Source organism: Wyeomyia smithii, chromosome 2 (genome assembly GCF_029784165.1).
Source record: "Wyeomyia smithii strain HCP4-BCI-WySm-NY-G18 chromosome 2, ASM2978416v1, whole genome shotgun sequence".
Taxonomy (NCBI): Eukaryota; Metazoa; Arthropoda; class Insecta; order Diptera; family Culicidae; genus Wyeomyia; species Wyeomyia smithii.
The window spans coordinates 66,310,246-66,333,471 of record NC_073695.1 but is presented as its reverse complement, the minus strand read 5'-3'; the positions used below and the strand labels follow the sequence as shown (position 1 = coordinate 66,333,471).

At 38.9% G+C, this 23,226-nt stretch overlaps 3 protein-coding genes across 6 annotated transcripts in view; 1 reads left to right on the top strand and 2 right to left on the bottom strand.

Annotated features, from left to right (window-relative positions):
* The window catches only part of LOC129721444 (tyrosine-protein kinase receptor torso-like), a 91,803-nt gene extending 88,532 nt beyond the window's left edge, over positions 1-3,271 (bottom strand). Inside the window, exons 1-3 of one of the 2 annotated variants that reach the window (XM_055673998.1) lie at positions 3,024-3,271; positions 2,083-2,345; positions 1,546-2,022 (exon numbers count right to left, since the gene is read on the bottom strand). In XM_055673998.1, coding sequence (XP_055529973.1) covers positions 1,546-2,022; positions 2,083-2,256 — 651 coding nt within the window. In that variant the 5' untranslated portion in view covers positions 2,257-2,345; positions 3,024-3,271. Of the gene's footprint in view, positions 1-1,545; positions 2,023-2,082 lie in introns of both variants that reach the window. The other variant, XM_055673997.1, reaches the window with a different exon arrangement.
* Positions 3,272-7,037: 3,766 nt separating this feature from the next.
* LOC129722972 (dnaJ homolog subfamily C member 13) lies at positions 7,038-18,224 on the bottom strand. Of its 3 annotated transcripts, XM_055676867.1 has the most exons (18): positions 17,791-18,069; positions 17,577-17,732; positions 17,062-17,520; positions 16,864-17,004; positions 16,449-16,601; positions 14,604-15,199; positions 14,291-14,543; positions 13,432-14,229; positions 12,816-13,372; positions 12,589-12,757; positions 11,403-12,530; positions 11,142-11,339; positions 9,766-11,084; positions 8,790-9,699; positions 8,188-8,733; positions 8,007-8,129; positions 7,684-7,942; positions 7,038-7,624 (listed from the first exon to the last, which is right to left on the bottom strand). In XM_055676867.1, exons 3-18 carry the CDS (start codon positions 17,248-17,250, stop codon positions 7,497-7,499), a joined length of 7,467 nt encoding a protein of 2,488 aa, XP_055532842.1. In that variant the 5' UTR covers positions 17,251-17,520; positions 17,577-17,732; positions 17,791-18,069; the 3' UTR covers positions 7,038-7,496. The 3 variants fall into 3 exon arrangements, with proteins under 3 accessions (XP_055532842.1, XP_055532841.1, XP_055532843.1); XM_055676866.1 differs by lacking the exons at positions 17,577-17,732; positions 17,791-18,069 and adding an exon at positions 18,148-18,224; XM_055676868.1 differs by lacking the exons at positions 16,449-16,601; positions 17,577-17,732; positions 17,791-18,069 and adding an exon at positions 18,148-18,224.
* Positions 18,225-21,055: 2,831 nt separating this feature from the next.
* On the top strand, positions 21,056-22,606 carry LOC129722061 (cyclin-dependent kinase 5 homolog). The gene is made up of 4 exons (XM_055675281.1): positions 21,056-21,145; positions 21,206-21,433; positions 21,486-22,038; positions 22,098-22,606. Exons 2-4 carry the CDS (start codon positions 21,266-21,268, stop codon positions 22,244-22,246), a joined length of 870 nt encoding a protein of 289 aa, XP_055531256.1. The 5' UTR covers positions 21,056-21,145; positions 21,206-21,265; the 3' UTR covers positions 22,247-22,606.
* Positions 22,607-23,226: the final 620 nt, after the last annotated feature.

Below are 23,226 nucleotides of genomic sequence, written 5' to 3'. Positions count from 1 at the left end.
GAAAATGACGGTAAATCGCATAAAATGGCTAGTGTCACATATTATATGATACATATAGCATGTCACATGTAAGATGTCACGTGTTACATTACATGTAACACAAGATATTACATATTACATAATATTTTACATGTTACATTTTTCGTGTTACATTACGTGTAGCATGTTACATATCACGTGTGACATGTACAAAACACAAGTGGCATGTTCCTTATCACATGTAATATGCTACATGTTACGTGTTACAAGATAGTATTACATAGATTTATGTACATAGACCACTCTGTTCCGAAACAAAACGGCCATTCTGTTTCGGACGAAAATTCAACACGGAATAAATCAGCTTTAAAATTCGATTTTCCGAAGTTTTCTTAATCTCCCAATTTCAGCTTCTTGAGTAGATGCGGTTTATGCAAAAAACTCATTTTCGAAAAAAATGGTCTTTAGACCACTCTGTTCCGCAACGGCTCACATGGCAAACAGCAACCAGAGAGGCGCGCTGAGAAAATAATGATGTTTAACACAGTACAACAGGGGTAGCTGATAAAAAGACGGGACGCTAAAAATGAAAAACTAATGAAAACCAACGTTTAAGAACGCGATAAATCTGCAGAAACTAAACGAAATTAATAACTTCATGAATCTACCTAATTAATTAAACAGTGATTCAAATGTTGATTACATTACATGTTTATAGCTACTTGAGGAGCATCAAGGTGCCCATTTAACAGCGAAACGAGTCTCTGATAAAAAAAAACACGTTAATTTTAGTAATAGATTTAGTTCTAGCTTGGAGTCGGCAGCGAGGATAAAAAATTTGCCTTTAGCTTATAAGATACTCTAGACCATAAGACAACTCCGTAAAACATTGTTTTGTATTGTGCCGTGTCAAATAAATGTTGTGAACGAGAAAAAATGTTGATTATAGCTATTATATATATTCGGAGAAGTTTCAGGATATTCAAAAATGCAGAAAGATGAGCGATTAATCCACCAATGAATAAAATAGAGAATTTACTTTTTAATTAGATTGGGATAGACCCGAGGTATCTTCGACAAAATTTAAGGTTATCATGGTTCTATTTCCTACATATTATAAGCAACAAATTTTCGTTCTAACTTTTTCCAGATTTTTCCAAATTTTTAATCTTTCTACTGAGTTATCACTCATCCAAAAATGTATTTTTTTTCTGAACATTGGTATTTTTTATTACCTCCTGGTTATTTAGCTTGAAAAGGTAATTTTTTTGAAAGTCGAAATTTTCTTCAAAAATACTATAGTTAACATTATCTTTCGAACAAGGGTTGAGCACCTTAACTTTTGCAACATCATTTTTTTAGGACACCCTAACCAGCATCCTAATACATATGAATGAGAACCGGGAAGGGTCAAGGGAAAAACGATCCACCCAGGTCAATTGTTTGAAGCGAACCTTCTATCAGATAGGAAAACGCATCTCTGTCCAACTCTCTTACACAACACTCATTGTACACGGAATGTAAACATATTTCAAATGCTGGAAATACAGATGTAGAGGTACTCACCAAGTAAACAATTCTGTCGCTGAACTCTTTTCCACTTTCTTGAATTTTGATCAAGAAGATGTAACGCGTCCCAGATTTCCGATTTGCATCACTCTTATTTCTATTGTAAAACTCGTCTTCAGTAACATTATCACCAATCACAAAGCCGACAGCGTCATTATTTGTATAGTTTTTGTTGGCTGAAATGCTCCTTCGGGTTCGCGCTGTATTTTTGCCTCCGATATCTTTACTTCCGAACGAACTCACTGAATCTTCGATTCGATTCTTGTTTGATTTGTTTGACTTTTTCGGATCATTCTGTATTACACTTGAGTTAAGTTTTACTTCTTCGCCCTGAGATTGGTATATTTGAATTACCAAACTATTACTATCACGACAAATCAGCTTAATGTGGAAGCTTAGCCCGGCTCCTTGCACGAGTGTCCGTCCCTTCTCGACAGGACTCTCTGAGCACAATTTGTAGCAGGACTCCAGGGACTGGAATAAATACATGAAAGCTGAACGTCAGTTTTTTTTATTATTTGTAAAGTTACAAACCTGCACTTTTGTAGTACTTTGTTCCGTTAAACACTGTGCTGCACACGAGCCTGTTCGGTACAGGTGCTGATCTTCTTGTTCGTTGTGAAGCAGCAATTTGTCGCAGTTGATGTTGTTGGAAAAGAAAACCGTTATACAGAGAACCTGCACGTACTTTAGAATAATCACTTGCATTTTGCTCTATTGTTTATAATTCTGACAATATTTTTTCAACTTTCATAACATGGCGCTTATTTATTGGAATTCGCACTCGGACGACTCGGCTTTTTTAGGAAAATTTAAAAACTTTTGAATATCACATTACTAAGTGTTACTGCGAAGTACGATGAGTGATTGCTGCTATCAAAATACACGCATTTGATCTATCACCAGAGGTTAATTGATTCCTAATTTCACTATACACGCTGTCTGCACAGGCACCGTCTACGTTCAGCAGTGTTTCAGGCGGAGCAAAAGGTCGGAATATTCTCGCGTTCGTTTGCGAAGTGTCCTCCACTATCACGATTCTAGTACCTGCTGCCCAATGATTGTCGTTTCAATCAAAGCGTACAAACATTTACACCAGACTATTCTAAACAATTTATTCCATACATTGTTTTTTGTTATTGAACTGAAGGCCACCCTAGGAATAGTTTATCATTTTCAATTTTCCTCAATATTCGAGAACTTTTCGGCTATCAGCACTTACATCGCACGAAACCAGCCTATTTACGACAGACGCATTTCGATGGGTTTACATTTTGTTTCAAACCTTCTGCACATACGCAAGTTATTTATTCCAACGGAATTAATTCAGAAATTGAAATTCAACTTTTATTTGTCTTCACTCGCTGTATTCTTTTGTTCGAGTTCAATCCGAACGTTACTGCTCAAAGGCTCTATTGTCCCACAGGCTCTGCAATTAGATGATTTTGATCACAGCCTTGAACCCTAATTTGTACCTGATTTATCCTGCAGATATTTTCCACGACAATGCCGTTAATTAGAAAGCTCTGATTACGGGCACCAAACTTTCGAAAGGCGTTCACAATTAAAGTAGGTATGTGGTGCACATACACATCACGTTCGACCGGCTGCACGCCTTTTGACCCGGACTGTTCGATTACGCGCTCGAGACTGACAGGCCGACCCGATCGGGACCATCACTAGATGGCATAGACGGTCACTAGACAAGTATCCGGTTCTGATGTATGTATGGAATAATATACTGTACTATTATATCGACATATGCGATAACTGTCAGCATTGCTTGCACGTTATTTAGCTCTGAGTAGCAATTTGCACTGGGTTCGTATCCTTTTTTCGTTACTTTATTCAAAGTATGCAAATTTTCGAGTTGACATTGAGTTTTGGAAGCAGTAAATAAAATTATTTAAGGATGATTTCCGTTGCTCGCGACTAAAAAAATAAAGTACTTCGATTTGGGGTATTTTGTAAATATTTTGCTGTTAATATTGAAAAGAAAAAAAAAAACGAAAACTGTATGGATGTTAAGGTTATTTTCTTCTTATAGTCACTTCCAGAAAATCTCATTAAATGCTATGAATTCCTGGTAACATTATTCTGTCGTTCCTCTATTACTTTTGCTTTTACTGATCTGTATCCTGTGCGAATAAAAGGACAGACAATAGTTAATTTGAGTCAATTTCGGCATATGCGAAAGAATCACGTAGAAAATTCATAACTTGATTAATACATTGGATAGCATTCGTACATCCGAAAAACACCTGAATGTGAAGTTTGACTATAAAAGGGACATGTCTCGAATGCAATTTATGGTCAATGATCAGAGCAAATATTTTTTCAGGCAATAAATGTTTTTACCATGAATTTTGCGTGTGATAAGTGAAAAAAAAGGGTCACTTCACAACCAAGAAAGGTGAATGCTAACTCCAAGAGCTCTTTATAATCGCCGCGAACTTGATTGTATAAAATTACTTGATTTGCTTGCGATCTTCATCGAACAATTTTGAGCGAACTTTTGGATCATTGAAGTTGTGAATGAGTTGATTGGCTGTTGATTTCATTTGATGCTCTTGTAGAACGTATGAAAAAAGGTTCTTAAGATCCGAAGCTTTTGCCATGTATGTAATATATTTTGTATAGAAGTTCATAGATATGAAGAGAACAAGAACTATTGGTTAGTTTTCAAAACTTTTCCGAATTATTCCAATCAACTAGCGTATTGTGAACTTCTCAGGCTATATTTTTGCCAGAGCTTGGATCAATTTTAAGCGCGCCCAAGAACTTTGCTGTTCCATTGTAACTCATATAAATTGCAATTCGATTAACATGAGATCTACCGACTATAAACAATATCGCACGCTAGCCTGGGGAGTTAATGCGATCTCTAGCAACTACATTAGTTGAGAGAATTCGTTATCGATATTGTTTTCGGCTCATTTAGCATGTTGTAGGATAAGTACAACGATACACCGTGCCCCAGTGCTGAGTTTAGAAAATTTCTAGCTCGAAAAGATCCTCGACCCGACCGGGAATCGAACCCGATATTACAACAGTGTGGGAGAGCTAGCCGACCGACATTGTTAACCACAGAACCACGGGGACCACTTTGATCTACCGACTATATTTGATAAAATTCACCGCCCTAGTCAATTTAGATCACTAATGCTGAACTGTTCCATAGAATACTTAATAATAATAATACTAAAACTAACATTAAATCCATACAAAAAAAATAATAATTTTGCTTCACCAATCCGATTGTGACGCTTCACATCACGCAGTTGCTGCAATGACGTACGTTTAAGAATATAATCACTGAATGACAGCTTCAAATTCTCTAACGAACATAAGTTGTCATTCATTAATACGTAACGTACTTAGAAGAGGGAGATAAGAGAGTTCCATTGCGCGAGGCCATCAATAAAGAGTTCCATTGCGCGAGGCCACCATCCAAATTTGCGTTATTTAGGGGTGCGAGGAATTCAAAACTGCTAAAATTTAGCGTTACGTAATATGTGAATGACCTTAATGATAAAGTTTTATAACTAAAGAGTATTTCGACGCAAAATATACAACTATTTTAAGGAACAAAGGCAAAAAACTTCAAAAAGAGATAAAAAACAGTCGTTCTTATGAGAATATATTATTTTAAATATAAGCGTTGTGTGGATCCATTTAATGAACTCGGATCAACTTCAAATTTTCATGGCTTATTATTGGAGTGAAAAGGAAACATTTTCCGCCCGGCGCTCATCGAAATCGCATGATGTTACAAAAGTGGCCACATTGTGCATACGAGAAAAAAAATAATCCAATAGCGAATTTCTTTATTCCACTGCGGCAGGGCAAATCTGTCGAGGAATAAAGAAACGACAATGCGATTTACGAGGCAAGTAAGAAAGAGATGCCAGATAATTGTTTACGAGCTAAGCACGTGCGGCGGTTGGGTTGAAGCTGACAAATTTTACGGTGCGCTCCGGGTAGCACAAAAAAAATCGAAATCAAAATCAAAATCGGGCGAATAAAGAAGGGTTTTGACAGCAGTTAGGTTGCTTCCAGATCAAAACGAGGAGAGTTGGTGGAATAAAGAAATTCGCTACAAATCAAAAAGCTGCGATGCACCAGCTCCGAGCTCACTGAATTTAATAATGTCGAAGACCCCTATTATAGAAGACGTGGCGAGCAAAATGTTGTATTAGTAAACTCGAGTGAAATTTGGCTGATGACAGACGAGCTACTCGTCCAAAATCTTGCCGACTCGCCATTCGCGATACTAAAATTGGTCAGACGAGTAACTCACCGCTCGCCTCTTCTTCTGTAATAGGGGCCAGAGTTCCAGGTGAAAATTTGCAGTTTGCGCGTGAACAAAAATGAAAATTTTGATTTTAACATTGGAACTCAGAAAAACTTCCTTATACAAGAAGCTTTTAAAAATAGAAAAGATACTGTCGACTAAGGAGATGCCAAATTTTTCAAAATTGAACGATCATTTTGCAAATCGGTTCATTATGATTTTTTGCATGAATTCGATACCAATTTTTCAGGTGATTCTTTTTTGACTGTGTGGAGATGTTTTGCATTAAGGAAGGTTACTTCCTATGCATAAAATATTTAAAAATTGAGAAAAACGGTGATAGTTACGATTTAGTACCAAGATGTTGATTACTATTATAGATAACATGCAAAATGTGAATGAGGCGGCTGTTGAGAGGGAATACCGCGAGATTGGGGGGCTCTAAATAGAATATTGTAAACTACATTGTAAACTTTTTAATTCCACACAGACGCAACTCTGGGCCTATGATACAATTCAAATAAGAAATTGACTAGATATTCATTTTTCAATCATTATGAACAAAGTTTGGCGAAATTTGCTTGAAACTTTGCATAATAAATATCGACCCCATTATATGATCAAAAATCTAATAAAAGCTGTAAAAACTAATCATCTGTTACATAGCATTGGAATTCGAATTATTTACACTCAAAAAATGAGTGTCAAGCTATTTTATGTCACACATTTCAAAGTTAAGGTGTTATACTTACTTTTTCAAACTTTCATCTGTGTATTTTACTCGGATACTCCAATAACTTCCGTAAAAACAATCATTTCAGCTCTTTATGACACTGTTCACAATGGTTTCTTCAACACCAGTCTTTTTTCGATAATTTTCGAACATTCCAATGTTACTGGTAAAACTTAAAAATGACCACCCTGCCTTCGGATGGTTCTTTGTGCATTACTTAGCACGATCCGCTATTGCATATCTATGCCCAAATCTTTCCATACGGTATCAACAGTGATTGACGTTATAAATTTTCCGACCCGTTAACAATGGAAGCGCTGTTCATATTGGACTCTGTAACAATTTTGAAGTTAGTCAAAGTTTGTTGCACTGTACTACATTCAAGTTACCTATTTTCAATAAAAGTGTTGAAGCGTTCTATGTTATTTGACTCAATGGGTTAGATGACAACCTCTTCTTCAGTTGTAATTTGTTCTAATTTGTATTGACGTTTATTTTTCTCGAAGTTTTTTGGACTTCACCATATAAATTACATTTTAAAAATATCACAATATAATAAAAATTCATTGCCTTAATTTTCAATATATATAGTTTACAGTTATACCTTTAGAAGCTATTATCTGATGTTCGTAAATTACAAAGTAATTCTTGCGATATTCTCTCCCAGCGGTACACATTTTCCTGCTAGCTAAAATATGTAAATCAGTTCATTCACAGAACACAAACTACTGAAACGAAAAGCACACGTCCCAGCTATCCGAGGACGTATTTGAGATGTACGCCGGTTGGCTGCTACTACTGGAATCTCGAAAAAAAAAACACCCTCAAGTTCAATCGGCGCTGGTTGCTCGAAGCGCATTTTGAGGATGTAGAGCATTTCGCTAGACCAAACTTTCGAAGCGTTTTCGATTCATAACATGCTTATGCATCGTTACTACTACTACGAACGAAAAGCGGATCGTCGCGATCCATCGGTGGCGGTGATGTTAGTACCTCTACATTCTTAGCTGGTCCCTGAGTCAGATAGCCGGCGGTGGTATTGGGAGCGCCTAGAACGATTTGTAAATGTTTTATCGCTGCAGTTTTTTAATATAGTGAAACTACCCACCTGTTAGATAGCCTCTCACATTGGTATCGGTAATGAACAGATCATGCTTCTGATCTCGATACTCAGCCCAGACCGGATTCTGATTCAGGATATGGGCAACCCGATCGCCGTAGGTTAAATTCGATGTCATGGCTTTCAGGGCGGCAACGATTTGTGCCTTCACCATTGCTGGATTTGTGGTGGAATCTATTCGACTTTCCAAGAGCCCCAGCAGGAACGGGATTAGCTGGCACTCTAGAGACTGCCGTATGAGAGAATCCTGTCCGAAAACAAAGGGCGTAGTTTCATTAGTCTGACCGAAAAGCAAGCCCATGACAACTTACGTGCTGGCATTTGAAGAGCCTACTCAATGTTTCCGATGCCGCTGCTAGTAGCTCACGGTGGCTTTCCATGCAAGACTTCAAAGCGAGAATACAGTCAGTTTGAGAAATGGCACTGACACAAATCTGTATAGTAAATAGAATTTAATTCGATGTTTTTTTTCCGTCTGTATCACCTAATTACCTCAGAAAGGGACAACTGATGCAATACTGTGAGAGCACTTCTCGGTTGAACAGACAGTTGTCGGAAAAATTTCGGTATGTGTCCTAGCACTGGAACCGAATCCGCCAAATTAGGTTGCGCATTAAGCAATAGTACGAGGGCGTTCGTTGAAATGTCTAGCACATTTTTGTCGACCCCGTTCCGGCTTATGTTATCTACTATGAAATCCAACAGATCAGAAAGAAACTGTTTTGGCTTACGTAAAGTCCACCCTGGGTTCGATATGTACAACCGCAGATATACTCCGGAAACAACAAGCTCGTTTGAGATGATTTCTGGCAGAACCTCCGGGTCTCGCCAAAGTGTTTTTGAGTTTTGCTTTTGCTGCATGTAGAAGCTATCTGCCATGTCGTGTACGGCATCCGATACTGTGCTTCGTATCCGATCGTTCCATATTAACTCCGGGTGCTCGTGTGTAGATTCGTACATTTGTACAGCCACCGATGGTGAGTCAATCATGGCATCCAGGAATACTGACGGCAAATACTTGCAAACGGTGATGCGAATCTGGAAGATAAAAATTGTGTTGAAAAATGAAATCAATTCAGTGACAAATTCCTTACTTTCGGTCCACTCAATTTATCCGCATTCATTTTCGACAAAAGCTCCGCACAACTTTCCCTAATTTGCGGATTGTTGGAATTGCAGAATAGATCGAGCAAATAAATCACCGCCCCCTTTGAGTGACCCTCTTTGACCATTTTCGGCACGTTCAGCAAACCAGACAGCGTCTCCAGCACCTTCTGCTGCACATCGCGCAAATCCTTGTCCTTCAGTGCCACCAGATATAGTCCGAAAATTTCGCAAGCAGATATTTCCGTCACACATTCCTTGTTTCGGGAAACCAAGCAAACCACTTCTAGTGACAGTGATTTGAGTATTTTATCCCGATCGCACAAACTAGACGACAGAAAACCAAATAGCATTTCGAAGTGGCCAATACACTGAATTTCCACGTTACTGTTCGATTTGATAACAGCGATTAGTGCCTTCAAAGCCATCACGATGTGATTGATTGCGTTCGGATTCGAGGCGAAATCGTAGAGCTTGGAACTCTCATCTGAGGTGGACGGATCTGTCCTCGCTAATTGACTTCGTTGCTTAGCCCGGCTGTACTCGCTCAGTACGGCGCTGATATCCTGCTGCTTTTGTAACTGATTAGCAGTACTGCGGTGGTTGTTGATGTTGTTATTGTTATTGTTGTTAATCACATTGCTGTTCACTGGGTTACTGCTGGTTTTCGTAGGGACTAGAGGTTTCCACGTTTTGGTCGGAATGAGAATGCCCTGACTGTTGACGTTGTTAACACTGGCCGGTGGAGGAATAGGACGTATATTTTTAGCAGTTAGATAATTGAAGGCTTGTTTTAGGAACTCGAGCAGATCCATCACGAACGATTTCGGGTTAGCAATCGGGAAGCTCGGCATTTCGTTGTAGATGCGAATGAAAATGCCACCAATTTTAAGTTCATCTCTGTGAAATGATGTGGGTTTAATGTGGATTAAATAAAATTCTCTAGATATTTAGTAAATAACTTACCTATGTGCATCGTAGGAAAAGTTCTTCACCAGTTCATATACATCAGCAATATTATCGTACTGCTGACGGGATGCATTGGATCGTTGGAACTCCAGAAAGTCAAGAAGCTGCGCTCTAGTTCCGTTATCCCAAATGAGATACGGATTACGAGTATTAGAGCTAAGCAGCTTCAGCACTTCAGTTTCATTGTCGGAAACCATTTTGTTCGCCACAAACATGGTTAACAGTTTGTCAAGCATCTTTTTGACGATCATATTAGTCGGGGCAGCACTGGAAATTTTGTATTTATTGTTGATACCTTTCTCGCATTCGACTGGTTCGGTTGATTCCATCGCGGTCGTCGAAGTTAGAGATTCTGACCGCTCCGACAGGGTGCGATCGAAGGTTGCTACCGACTGGATAAGGCTAGAATTGTTCTGTATTAAATTGGACGCATTTTGTGTGTAGGGTTGAGTTTGGGTAAGCGAATTGCTTCTAGGTGCAGTTGGCTGCTGTGGAGAGTCACTACGAGAAATAGGATTCGATTTTGGTGCAGTTTTTCCTGGAACAAGCGATGAATCTTCATCCAACAATGTCATATGATATCCAGCCAACGCTACACAAGCTAGTAGCGAAAGTTTCGCTAAATTGTTGCTAGCTTGTTGATTGTTGGATTTCTCGTCAGTAACCACACCGCTTTCATCAAGTGTGTAATCATAATCAAACATGAATATCATCAGAGACCAGAGCACACCATTGCGTACGAGATTGCACTGCAGATCATAATTGTTAGCGGCCAAGCTCGTAACCAAGCTTACTGATAAAGAGTGCTTGAAGTAGACAACTCGACACACATCCACTATCAGCTGTGGCAGCTCGAGTATCTTCTTTCGGCAGTTTTCGAATCGACAAGCCACTTCGAAGCAACGGGTGATGTTCGATATTACTTCATAATGTAGGGAATCTTTCTGAGAATCAACACCCATTATAGATACGCAACGGGAGTACGCTTCCAGCAAAGCTTCGATGCCTTCCTCTCGGCGCAGTTCCTCTGCGTTCAGCGCCGAGCAGTGTACCGTATGATAGCAAAGCTCGGAAGCGGCACTCAGAAGTGGAACTGTTTTTGAAAACAACTGCTCATCCTTAGTTTCCAGCTGAATAGTTTTGATCAATTGCGGATAACCGGCATACTTGTACGGCCGGAGCACGTCGGCATAACGATCGAAGAGAATACTTTGCGTTCGTAGAATGAGCACAATGTTGCCAGGATTAGGACCATCGTTGGTGCTTCGCCGGGAACAAAGGAATTCGTAAGCTCGGTTTACCCTCTCAAAGATTTCCTAGAAATAGAGACTAAATATAATTGTTTTGACACTTGAGAGTTATAGTCTACTTACCCTTCCTTTAGGGTTCTTATCTGGATGGTACATTTGCGCCAACCGATAATAGCTTTTACGGATGACAGATTCGTCCGGCTGAGGATTCTTTACCAAATCGATGCCTAGATCTTCATAGGCTTGCGTTACTGTCATTTGCGAAGGTTTCTTTTCGACCTCCTTACGCCAAGCATCCAATGTGTGTTTAAGCAGTTGTACCTATTACGAATCAAGAATGAATTGAAAGATGCTCAAACATGTACCAAGCGGTTAACTACATACCGGATCCGGTATTGGCCAGTTGGGGAACTTTCTAGTGTCACACAAGTGCCGCAGATAAAAGATATGGCAGAACAGCTCGTTCTCAAGCTGAGGATAGCTAATTACAGGAATTGCCAGGTATGGATATCGTGCCATGGTATGCCCCTTCAGTTTGGGTGTGAAATCGGCAATGTGGGCTGATATTTTCTCGATCAGCATCCGTCGCATTTCTGAGCTCCAGATGACTTCGGGCGTATCGAACTCACCCAGGAACGTTTCAGCAAACTTTTCCGCACTGTGATTCTCTAGATAGCATACCATAGCCTCCGGCAGTAACTGTCCGAGTATGCTCCGATGCATGATACCGGACTGAGAGTTGGTCTCTTCACTTCGGAAAGCTTGCTTCATGTGGGTCATTTTAAGGAACCGGGCTATCGGAAGAATGTTGCTTCCAGTGTACATTAACATGAAGTAGAAAACGCCAGTGAGATACACTTTCGACATTTCCGGATTGTCTTCCATTATTTGGCAGAGCAGAGAAGCGACTCTTTCCAGTAGTCCTGGGTCATGCGTTAAGCAAACTTGAACGATATGTGGCAAACAAATGAACTCGGACAGTTTCCGAGAAAGCCGCGGACCAGGTATGAGAACTGCTTCACCGTCTCGGGCTCGACTTGGGAAGAAACTGGTACACTTGATAAGTATATCCAGCACATGCTGGGCCAGTTCCGTTTCGTTGTACAAGGGCGATCCCTTAGCCATTAAACACCATTTTAACTGAGGAATTTGCTGCAGTGAACGCCATCCGTCCATGCCAACCGCCCAGCAGCGTGTTCTCGGTGTGAGACCGCCTTTATTCCAAAGTTCTTTCAGCTCGCTGAATGTTACCGGCCCGCAACGTTCCGGCTTTTCGTTATCTCGCTCTACGTTGTAGTACCAATCTTTTTCTTCGTGCAGTTTCATGTTGGGACCTGCTTCGATAACGTTGGTTTTGGTGTTCGGCATCGCGCGACCTGTGTGCATGTGTGCCAACGTCACCAGATCGACTAAACAATTGACATGATCAACCAGTGGACGGCAGTTAGATTTATGCAGTACCAGATTCTTGATTAGCCCAACGAGCGCATCGCGCAGCGCCGGCGATAGACACTAAAATCGAAGCGGATACAATGTTTGATTGAATTAATAAAAACAGTTTTCAACTCACTCGATCCAACATTTGAAGGATATACGTTATATCACTAAAATATCCAATATTTTCGTAGTATCGCTTGTAAACTTTAGCCAAAGCTTGCAAAGATGTGACGGTGAGCTGATCGTCATTTAATCTATTACGGCAAAGTACCCTTCGGTACAGGGCATTAAATAGCTCCATTCTGAAAAAAAATTGAAATTAGAAATAACCTGCTTACTTAAAATTTTGTTTCAACTTACGGATTTTTAACTAAATTCTGCGGCCAATCATCTCGTTCCAACAGTAGTCGTATATAGTAATCGCCAATCTTGATTTCGTCGGCCAGACACTGGTACTGCACTTCAAACTCTTCATAATTCCAAGCAACCACCATGCTGCCGGCCAAATCCTTGTCTGCATTGAATTGACGGATTTCGTTCTCCAGAGCCGCCCGCAGCTCTTCGCGGGTTTTCAAATTCCATATCAGATTCGGCATGGCATGATTCTTGTTAAACTGGTAGAAAAAGAGCGGCAGATTGACAATCTCATCACCGACCTTCTTCTTCTGCCGTCGATTACGTAGCACGATTGGCCGATTCTTTTGAGATTGTTGGATTTTCTCCTGCCTATCGATTAGATTTAGTCCCCAATGTTTGATTCCTTCTAGGTGCTTTTCGATCAAATAGTTGAGTCGCTTATTCTTGCTTGAATGCTGTACAGCCAACTTCAGATTGTCGCGAAAATTGAGCTTGTCCTCTTCGACGTCCTCCTTCGGCACGGGATCTTCACTTTCGAGAAAAGAGAGCAATCCAGCGGGCTGAAATTGAAAGCGGTAAGGACTAGATTAATGGCAAAAATGCAGCACAGAACACTTACGAAAATCCTCCTGAGTAAGTTCATAGCATCTTTACTATCGGTAATCCACAGTCCGACCAAATGTCGGGACAGTTGCCTGTGGGTCGCCATGGTAGAATCATGCGATGGTGTGTACAGTGCCACCAGAAGATGATGGCAAAGAGCTGCTTCATCTAACGCCAACGATTGCATCTGGTTGGAAATGGTTGTGTCACCCTCCTCGATTAATGCTCGCATGACTAAACCGCTGCCTTTCACAATTGCCAGTGAGGGATGTTGAAAGAGTTTGTACAACGTTCGGCCACGCGTTGCTACCATTTCCAGTAGCATATCGAATTGCTTGCCATCGGTCGTTTCACTATAGGGAACGCACAATGCAAAGGTTAGGAAATCCAACATGGCTGACAACACCAACGCCCCGGATCCCAGATTAACATGTTTCGTCCACATATCAAGTAATTGCTCTAGAAAGCCCTTCGAGTGAAGAAGAGACGACTTATTCATTTGTTCCTGTTTCAATTCATACTCGGCATGCATTGGATGCATAAGGGAGTTGATCATATCAATTGCTGCGTAAGTGACAGCTAAATTGTTGCGTTTGAGTGCATGCACAACTCGAAAACCAATTGTTTCTCGAAACCCCGGAAGATTTGTGAAGGCAGCGAAACCGACTTTACTAGCTAGTAAACGGCGCAGTACGTGGAACGATGCTTCGAGGTCGACATTGTTCAATTGATTGAGATCTTCCTTTGAACCTCCGCCAACCAAAGCTTGCAAGGCTCCCGTTATCAGTCGTTCCTTGTTTTCGGAAAATAAGCTCTATAAAAATAAACACTGTATTACTACCTACGAAAATAGAATATGCTTGGAAAATTCTTACTTCTTGTGTTACACTGTAATTCAGTCCACTGTACGGAATGTTTGCATTGAACCGTTCCAAAACGTCCAGCCGTTTGACTGGGTACTGGTAACAGCTAATAATATAGCGCAGAAGGTTCGCTTCAGTCTCTTCATCTACTGGCGCGGTTAGAGGACCAACTCGTTTCCCTCGAGGAGTTCTAGAGATGCGTACGTGAACATCCTGGTTGCCACAGGAACGAACCGAATCCAACAAAGTTGCCAGCAGTGAGTCTCTGAAAGGTTGTAGATTACAGATTAGTATGCGCGATTCAAACTGCACAATCAATTCATACCGGTCATTAGTTAGATACGATCTAGTCAATCCATTTTTGTATTCAATCGAAAATTTTTGTATATTTTCATCGTAACGAATGAGAGCAAAGATTTCAATCAACGGCCTCAACGTACAGACACTGTAGGTTTGCGGATCCCTCTCCAGTATGGTAGTGTCGGTCAGGCACAGTATCCGACGCATCGGTTCAGAATGACGAGGAGTAATCTTTTGAACGATAAATTCCGAAAGTGACGTTTGATGCTGATCACCGCCATACGAACCGAACCGTTCACGTTCAAACTGATCAAGGGTGATTTGATTCTTGCGCACCTTAATGTCGATGCCCAGGTATTGCTGGGCATTGTTCACAATCATTTGCACCACATCGTGATGATTTTGAACCCGAAAAAGATGCAACCGACTGTGACCTCCGTATGCTAGTACGATTCCATCGGTATAATCCTGAATTCCGATGACACTATCGATGTCCTTGTAGTTGTAGCTGGCCAGAACGGTATTGGTTGTTGGATCCAACTGGTCCAGCGAGCAGGGAGTGACCTCCAGCACGGCGGGAAGCGTTGTTCCCGACCAGTGGTGCTTAAAGGCATCAAACTTCTAGGAATGGAAGAAAACAAAAAACGAATAACCATCTAGTCCAATGTGCCGAACTAGAGAATAAACAATTGATTTTCAGTTATGAATAAAAATATGTTACTACTTCTGAACACCTCAGGGGGTAAAATCTGTCAGATAAAAATGACCTGTCAGATATTAAACAAAGCCGCAAACGCATCCTTGCCGTACCCTTCTGCCCAGAACCTAAATAAGTAGAGTGACTACATTTTCTGATCTACTGCGACACATTTTTGTATTTCTTTGAGTTTCGAAATCCTTTTTTAATTTTTTTACATTACATTATTACAGGTCTCTCTAGAACTTGTTTTTCAAGCATATTTACATTTTACCCAAAATTAGTAATACATGAGACAAAATGTTGTAATGCTAAAAATGATTGTAATGAGATAAACATGCATTCAAAGTTTCAGGCTTTGCCAGAAAAGGCAAATATTCCATGTTTAAATTTTCTCTTCAGGCAAACTTTCACACATTCAATCGTAGCATGAATCTGTAGTTGGAACGCTTTTCACCAATAATTGATTCCAAAATTTGCCATCAATTGTTTATGCTAAGTGCTCGAAAACAAACGAAACGTAAATAGATGTTATCTACAAAACCATTGAAGATTATGTTCATTTTTTTTCGGGCCATCAGAGTCTTGGTCAAGGATATGTGGTATATCCATGAAGACAAAGTGCTAGAAAAATTATAACAAAGGAAACGAATAAGTAAGAAACATTGACGTAATCAACTGATGGTCTAGAAACTGTATATACTAGATACGCTTAGTGTAGTGTTAGAGAAGTTAATGTAACAGTAATAAACGACAGATTGTTAGATTAACTTGATTATTTTGTTAGTGATTTAATAACTTATTTTCATTGTTAAATGCTTCTATTACCAATAAACCAAACAATTTATATACTTTTCTGTACTTACCAATAATTAACCTATATTGAGCGAGCAGGTACTAACTATATTTTAGTGTTAGTTTATTCCCAGGTAACATACTTCTACCATATTAAGAAATTCATCTCGTGGTTAATAGAAAGTTAGAGTTATCATCCACCATATGTGCGAAGGTTTCAGTATTTCCCTCAACCGCAGGTTAGGTTAGACCTTCTCTGCCCAATTGTACAAACTAATAAACGTGCAATACTAGCGAACAAAAATACGTTTCCCATTGAAAAAGGATGGGTCGCAAGCAGATAACAATTGGGGGAATTTTTTTTTTTTGGGAACTCACGTAGGATTCGAGCTCACAGCATGGCAGACACTCGCTGACACCCGGTTGTAACAGCAGTGACGACACAAGCATCCTAATCCAATTATTTAGCCTAACACTAGCAGTAGACGGGAAGGCACTCTGATAGGACTCAGTAGGACATTCTACATCATCCTGGAACAGAAAGCAGAATGAACGTAAATTAACGCAGTGGTTCTCTTGAACCAACCGGTATCTAAACGCGTATAGGAAATTCAAGCGAGTTTTTACCATTTTCATTTCGTTGGATATCTAATGTTAGGCTAAATAAGTGGAATCGGGTACGGATATTGTAGTCTTCTACTCACTGAGAGAAGTTTCCGCACAAATCTAATTTCAACCAAGCCGAATAATGGATGGATAATCAACCGTGCAAAATAAACGCGATATTACTTACCAGAATATGTTTTGGCTTGTCCGCAAATTCTTTATAGTATCTTAGCAGCGAAGTAAGAATTTCATTGCGGTACTCCGATGATAGCTTAATCGTGTCTATTTTTTTGTCTTTTCGCAAATTCAATACAAATTCGTACGCAGTCTGTAAAAATATTGACATTCGAAATTCGTGATTTTATATAGGTAACTAAACACTTACATTGCCGGTTTTATTTGGCATGACACTAACCACTTCATTGTAGTGCCAACGATTTGTGAGATCAAATTTATCAAGATTATAGGTAGACACCGCATTGGATCCTATGGAAAGAATCCGCTTGTATTTACCTTTCCACGAATGTTTTGTCACCAGAAAGCATTCTAAATCAATGCATTCTCTTGCTGCCATGCTCGCGGTGTCGACTGTATAATGCTGAATCGTCAATTCTCAGCCTGCCTGTGACTCATAAAATCTTAGTTGCCTTATATTTCCTCTTTATCGCATACGTATAAAACGCTGATAATGTGATTCTTCTGTGGCTACTCAATCTCTCCGTTGTTTACTAACGCAGCAAACGTTCACCGTATTGGTTGACAATTGCTATTACCAGCTTCTTCGTTTTTTATTCCAAATATCAATCCACACAATCTACATTAGCGATAGCATGTCCATTATGCTCTGTAAAGAAAATCCACTTTAAGTGTATAAATTAACACGAAAAAAAAAAGTAATACATCAAATAGATCTCTTTTTAGTTTGATAAAATGTATTTTATCGCTATTAATCCGCTACTACACGAGAACATTCGTGTGCTCAATAACACAAAGCAACGCATCCGCCCCAAACAAGGGCACTTTTTTATCAAGCAGACAGCATTTCCCCTCAACAAACTGCACATTGATAAGCAAAATTTAAACTATTGAATAATGCAGCAGAGTTATTACTTACGAGACACAATTAGTTATGGATAACAATCTAACCACGTCACAAATTAATGGAGCGAAACCGAAAACTTTCAGCCAATGAATATACAAAACAAACAGATACAACAAAAATCGACACTTTTGTTGAAAAAAAAAAGTGGGAGTGCAAAATCGCTATTCGTCAGTAACCCTAGCGGCTGCAGAAACATTCAAACGTCAAAGCTTGCAGAAAATTGGCATTTTTCGCTGAGAAAAACATTCTCCGGGAAACAATTCCACGCACATTCGCTACCGAAAGGGTTTGGTAACATATCGGTTATGTTTTTGGCACAAAATCCTGCTGATATACTACTATTTTTGTAAAAACTTAAAACGCACTTACGATATCGCTAGTGTTGAAGATGAAGGCGAATCTTTTTTTCGTTCCATTTCTTCAATCAATTGGCGATGACAGATGACGTACAAAGCAGGCCAGCATGCAGTCGGTGTTCACTTACTTTAAACATACAGTCAGGTTTTTTTACGCGGATTGCTTTCTATAGTAACTCAGAAACGGTACAGGATATCGACCTCTTTCTAACCACATTTTCCGTTTTAGGACAAAAGTAATCATATATCAGTTTTCAAAAGAAAATCACAATTTTTGGTGTATATACTATGTATAATATTGCATTTGAGCCTTCAGACCCAGGGGGGATCTATCTGTCAAACATCGTGTAACCAACATATTCGGCAACATGGCGTTTGTTCTGGTTTCTTTTTGGTCATGAAATTGATCGATGTGAAAAATTATAGAATTGGAACGTTTTTTTATCAAAACTCGAGAAACCGCGAAAATTTTTCAATAATGTGTTGTGTAGTGATTTTTCCCTCATTGTTGTTCATATAGTTACAAACATCATGGACCAACAAACGTCATGGACCAGAGTTGATCTGCGATAACGCACACATATATGAATTTTGACAGCAGTGAATCCCCTCTGTTCAGACCCTTCAGACTGGCACTTATCATATTCAAAGTTTAAACGTTTTGGGACAATTTTCTACGTCATTTTTTCAACTCAATTCAGTCTGTTTTTACACGGTTCCATACAAATTTGGAACGCATCCTCCACTTAAAAAAACCTGACTACACATTACACTTTTTATCCACTTTCACTATTCAATTCTATCACTTATCACTTGCATATACGTATTTCAACACTTACTTAGTGCCTTCGTCAGTGCTAACTTGGACCTGACTATAGTTATTTATGATATAACATTTTTACAGATGAAACCAGCGTTTCCAACCCTCCAGTTTTTCCTGGATATCTCCAGTTTTTTTGAAGATCGTCAGCGAAACAGCTGAAGGTTGAATATTTCCAGTTTTTTGAAAATTGTTCCAGTTTTCTGTTCATCACCACATTTTTTGAACTCATTCCTATTACATGTATGGTCTTTTCAGTGTTTTGTGCATTTATGCGCTTCGGTTGTAAGATTTTATTCGAAATCTACTCAATTTCAAGTACGCCAGTGACTATAATCTCCATGTGTAAACAATTTTCTTTCAGCCTTTTTGGTTACATGCAATAATACGGTGCAGCAATTTTGAACCGAAAATCAAATAAATTTATGTAAAAGCTTCATATTTTTATATACAGTTTTTTATTTTGAATTCTTCCAGCTTTTTATAAAAAAAGTTTGGCATCGCTGGATGAAACTCTTGCACACTCGTACTGAGCATGTTTACGTTAGAGAACTTTTTTATATGCTATTTGATTTGGAAAATGATAGAAAAATATAGCAAATACGAAGGTGTTCACTGCCTGTGATCGCATAATTGTAACATTCGACATTTTATGAATTTCGTGCTTTTTATTGGGAAATGCTTAGAATAGTATGTACTTTTTACATCTGGAAAAATATGCTTATGTTTGTGTGAAAAAAGTCGTAAAAAATACCAAGTTGTTTTGTCACATAGCGTAAATAACCGCATAATTGTCACACTACTTAACTTTTTCAACTTTTTTGTCAAAAAAGTTTCCATCCAAATCCACATCTGCATCCTTTGGAACTCGGAAGTTATTCTGGTCCGGTAACCAACCACCGGTGATCCGTTTCTGATGTTCAGCTCATGCATGTTGAATACATGAAAAACTTCTTTTTAGTGATATATTCCAAAAGTAGCTTGAAAGTGACGGCATAAATGTATCATTGCAAAAATGTCAACCAATTTGACTTCAAAAGTAATATTCAATGTATACATAGTGTAAAGTAGTGCTTTCTTCATGATACTAAGTTTAGTTAAAGTGTCTATTTGCGAGAATATATTAGTAACAATGCATTTAAGGTCAAAATATAAAAGTGCGAATTGCTCGAACAACCAATTTTGCAAATGTTACAAATATGCGATTATGGGCAGTTCAGGTTACTTTAAATACCACAATCAAAAGAACAATCTGGTTAGTCATATCTGAAGCACAGACAAATAGACGTGCCACTTCAAAGAAAAATCCAAATTAATATTAAGTTCAGTCATTTTTCAGTAAATTGGCAAATTTTTCGTACAGTAGCACAAACGTGACAGAAAGACAATGGCGATAATGACCAAAACAAACCAAAGTGACAGCTACCTCTGGTTTTACGCGTTTTTCGCACACCATTGCAACTGCTTATGGATTTTGTGTAGATTTTGAAGTGTTTTTTTTTTTAGCTGCAAAGTGTAGTCCGGAACGGTATAGTCCTGTCGTAAAAACGAATTCGACAGTAGTAAATACATACAATTAACGCATCTAATGGGAAGACACATTCAATTTTACTCAATAGTTTTCACTCCATTTTATCCCACCTCTTTATTAAAACTAACTGAAAATAGATATATATTTAAATAATCATCAACCAATGTTCTCTGACATATATTTTGTTTTAATATTATTTTTTAAACTAAAGCCCTTTTCTTATGTAGATTCGGGCAAACCGGTTAAATGTTGACTGCAATTATTGATAGCATATCAGACAGTTTTGAGCAATTTCTCAAGGTTTTTACATGGTATGTGATATTAGTTGTGCCCCAAAAGAAACTGAAGCAAACTGTGACAGCAGAGAAAGTAGTTTTGGGATAAACAGTACAGAAATAGATGTTCGTAACGCTTGAAGGCTACCATACCATTCCCTTGGAATAGACATTGTCTGTTTCTTTCAAAACAAATAATAGCATGTATGAAACTGGAGGTAGTCTTTTTGTCTGTTTGAACACCCCTAATGATTGTAAACAAGCGTTAGGTAGCGAAACACGCTTTCTATTCTGACAGCTCTGAACAAAAACTCGCAAAATATTGAAAATCTGCGGCACGATTTCTTCCTTAGCTCAGTGGATTTTAAATTGTTTTATATAAAAAGTAACATTAAAATTAAAACAGTGTTCTAGCAACCGTACAATCTTTACACTCATTCATTAGTGTTTCGGAACATCAGCAGAAGAGACCATCGGCAGCAGCCTCACCACGAAGAGATTCAAAATGCAGAAATACGAGAAACTTGAGAAGATTGGCGAAGGAACATACGGGACTGTTTTCAAGGGTAAAAATCGGGATACCTTGGAAATCGTTGCGTTGAAACGAGTGCGCTTGGACGAGGATGACGAGGGCGTTCCAAGCTCAGCACTGCGTGAAATTTGTTTGCTAAAAGTGAGTATTTTCGCATTCTAAGTATATGAAGTGAATACGGGCTTTGTTTCAGGAACTGAAACATAAAAATATTGTTCGACTTTACGATGTGCTGCATTCGGATAAGAAATTGACCCTTGTCTTCGAGCATTGTGATCAGGATCTCAAGAAATATTTTGACAGTCTAAACGGGGAGATTGATCCCGATGTGGTGAAGAGCTTTATGTATCAGCTGCTGCGAGGGCTTGCGTTTTGCCATAGTCATAACGTTTTGCACCGAGATTTGAAGCCTCAAAACCTGCTTATTAATAAGAATGGAGAACTGAAGTTAGCCGACTTTGGATTGGCTCGAGCCTTCGGTATTCCGGTTAAATGCTATTCAGCGGAAGTTGTTACCCTGTGGTATCGACCTCCAGATGTGCTTTTTGGGGCAAAATTATACACAACAAGCATCGATATGTGGTCTGCTGGCTGCATATTTGCTGAACTGGCCAATGCTGGTCGACCACTTTTTCCTGGATCAGACGTTGATGATCAACTGAAACGAATTTTCAAACTACTGGGAACACCAACGGAAGATACTTGGCCTGGTATAACCCAACTATCAGACTATAAACCTTTTCCTCGTAAGTAGCAAATAAATGAAGGTTCACAGCCTATAGGTTGTAATTTATTATATTTCTAGTTTATCCTCCCACCACCTCTTGGAGTCAAGTTGTGCCCCGTTTAAATTCGAAAGGTCGAGATTTGCTGCAAAAACTGTTAATCTGTCGTCCAACATTAAGACTGAGTGCAGAGCAGGCGATGGCACATCCATATTTTACGGAAAACTGAGAGCGGTCATAGCAGTTAAAACTGTTTCTCGCGAGCACTGGCGGAAGTTCTATCGGCAGTAGCAAAAGAAGGTCGAACAGTTTATCGGCGGCTTCAGGTGTCGCAATGGATCCGATTAATGAGTAAATAGTCGTAAGAAGGTTGGATTCAAACCAAATTTACTACTGTTTATTAACGTCATCGCCCTAGTCTGGCTACAGCTGTGAATGAAATTACTTATTGGCACGGAAGAATAGGTTCGAGTGTGAACCCTCATTAAATTATTGTGTTATCGTGTTAGTTTGTAGTCATAGGAAGAATGTACTTTTAGAGTAAATAAAAGTACAGAACGTCGATTTGTAACCAATATTGCAAAACATAGCTGATAGACTGTGTGCGCTGTCATATAATGAAACCGAAAAATCATTCCCAATTTTCCGTGATGGAACTTTACTGCCATGCCAGAATGGAGTAGAACAAATTTCGACCTAATTTTTAGGGTAATCAGGATCTTGATTTTTGTGATAAATTTCTTTGTTAGGAATTTTAGAAAAATATGCAGTTTTTGTTCAAACCAAGTGAAGTTTTCCAAGTCAATTTGAAAATACCTAGTAAAATTTTACCTTGCTTTTAGTTTTAAATATGCTAATTGAGATCAGCTAAACTGGCCATTTTTCAGGCTGTAACTATTTTAATCGGTATCAATTCAAAGCGGTAATTTGAATGTTTAATTTCGTCGAAGCAACCCAATTCTATACAAATATATGTGATTTTCTGGAATTTCATATAGTTTTAGATTGAAATTTTGTTTTGTAAAACTATCATGTTTAATAGTTAAATCAACTATTAATAAATCCGAAAATATGATCCCAAAATTCCCCTCGTGTTAAAAAAAACTTGGCTGTAGAGCGTGATTAGTTCAAAAAGTAGAATAGGTACCTACGTTTGATAGAAATCTGTAATTTGACTGCGTGTGACGTTTGGGTGTCCTTCTGCTCATA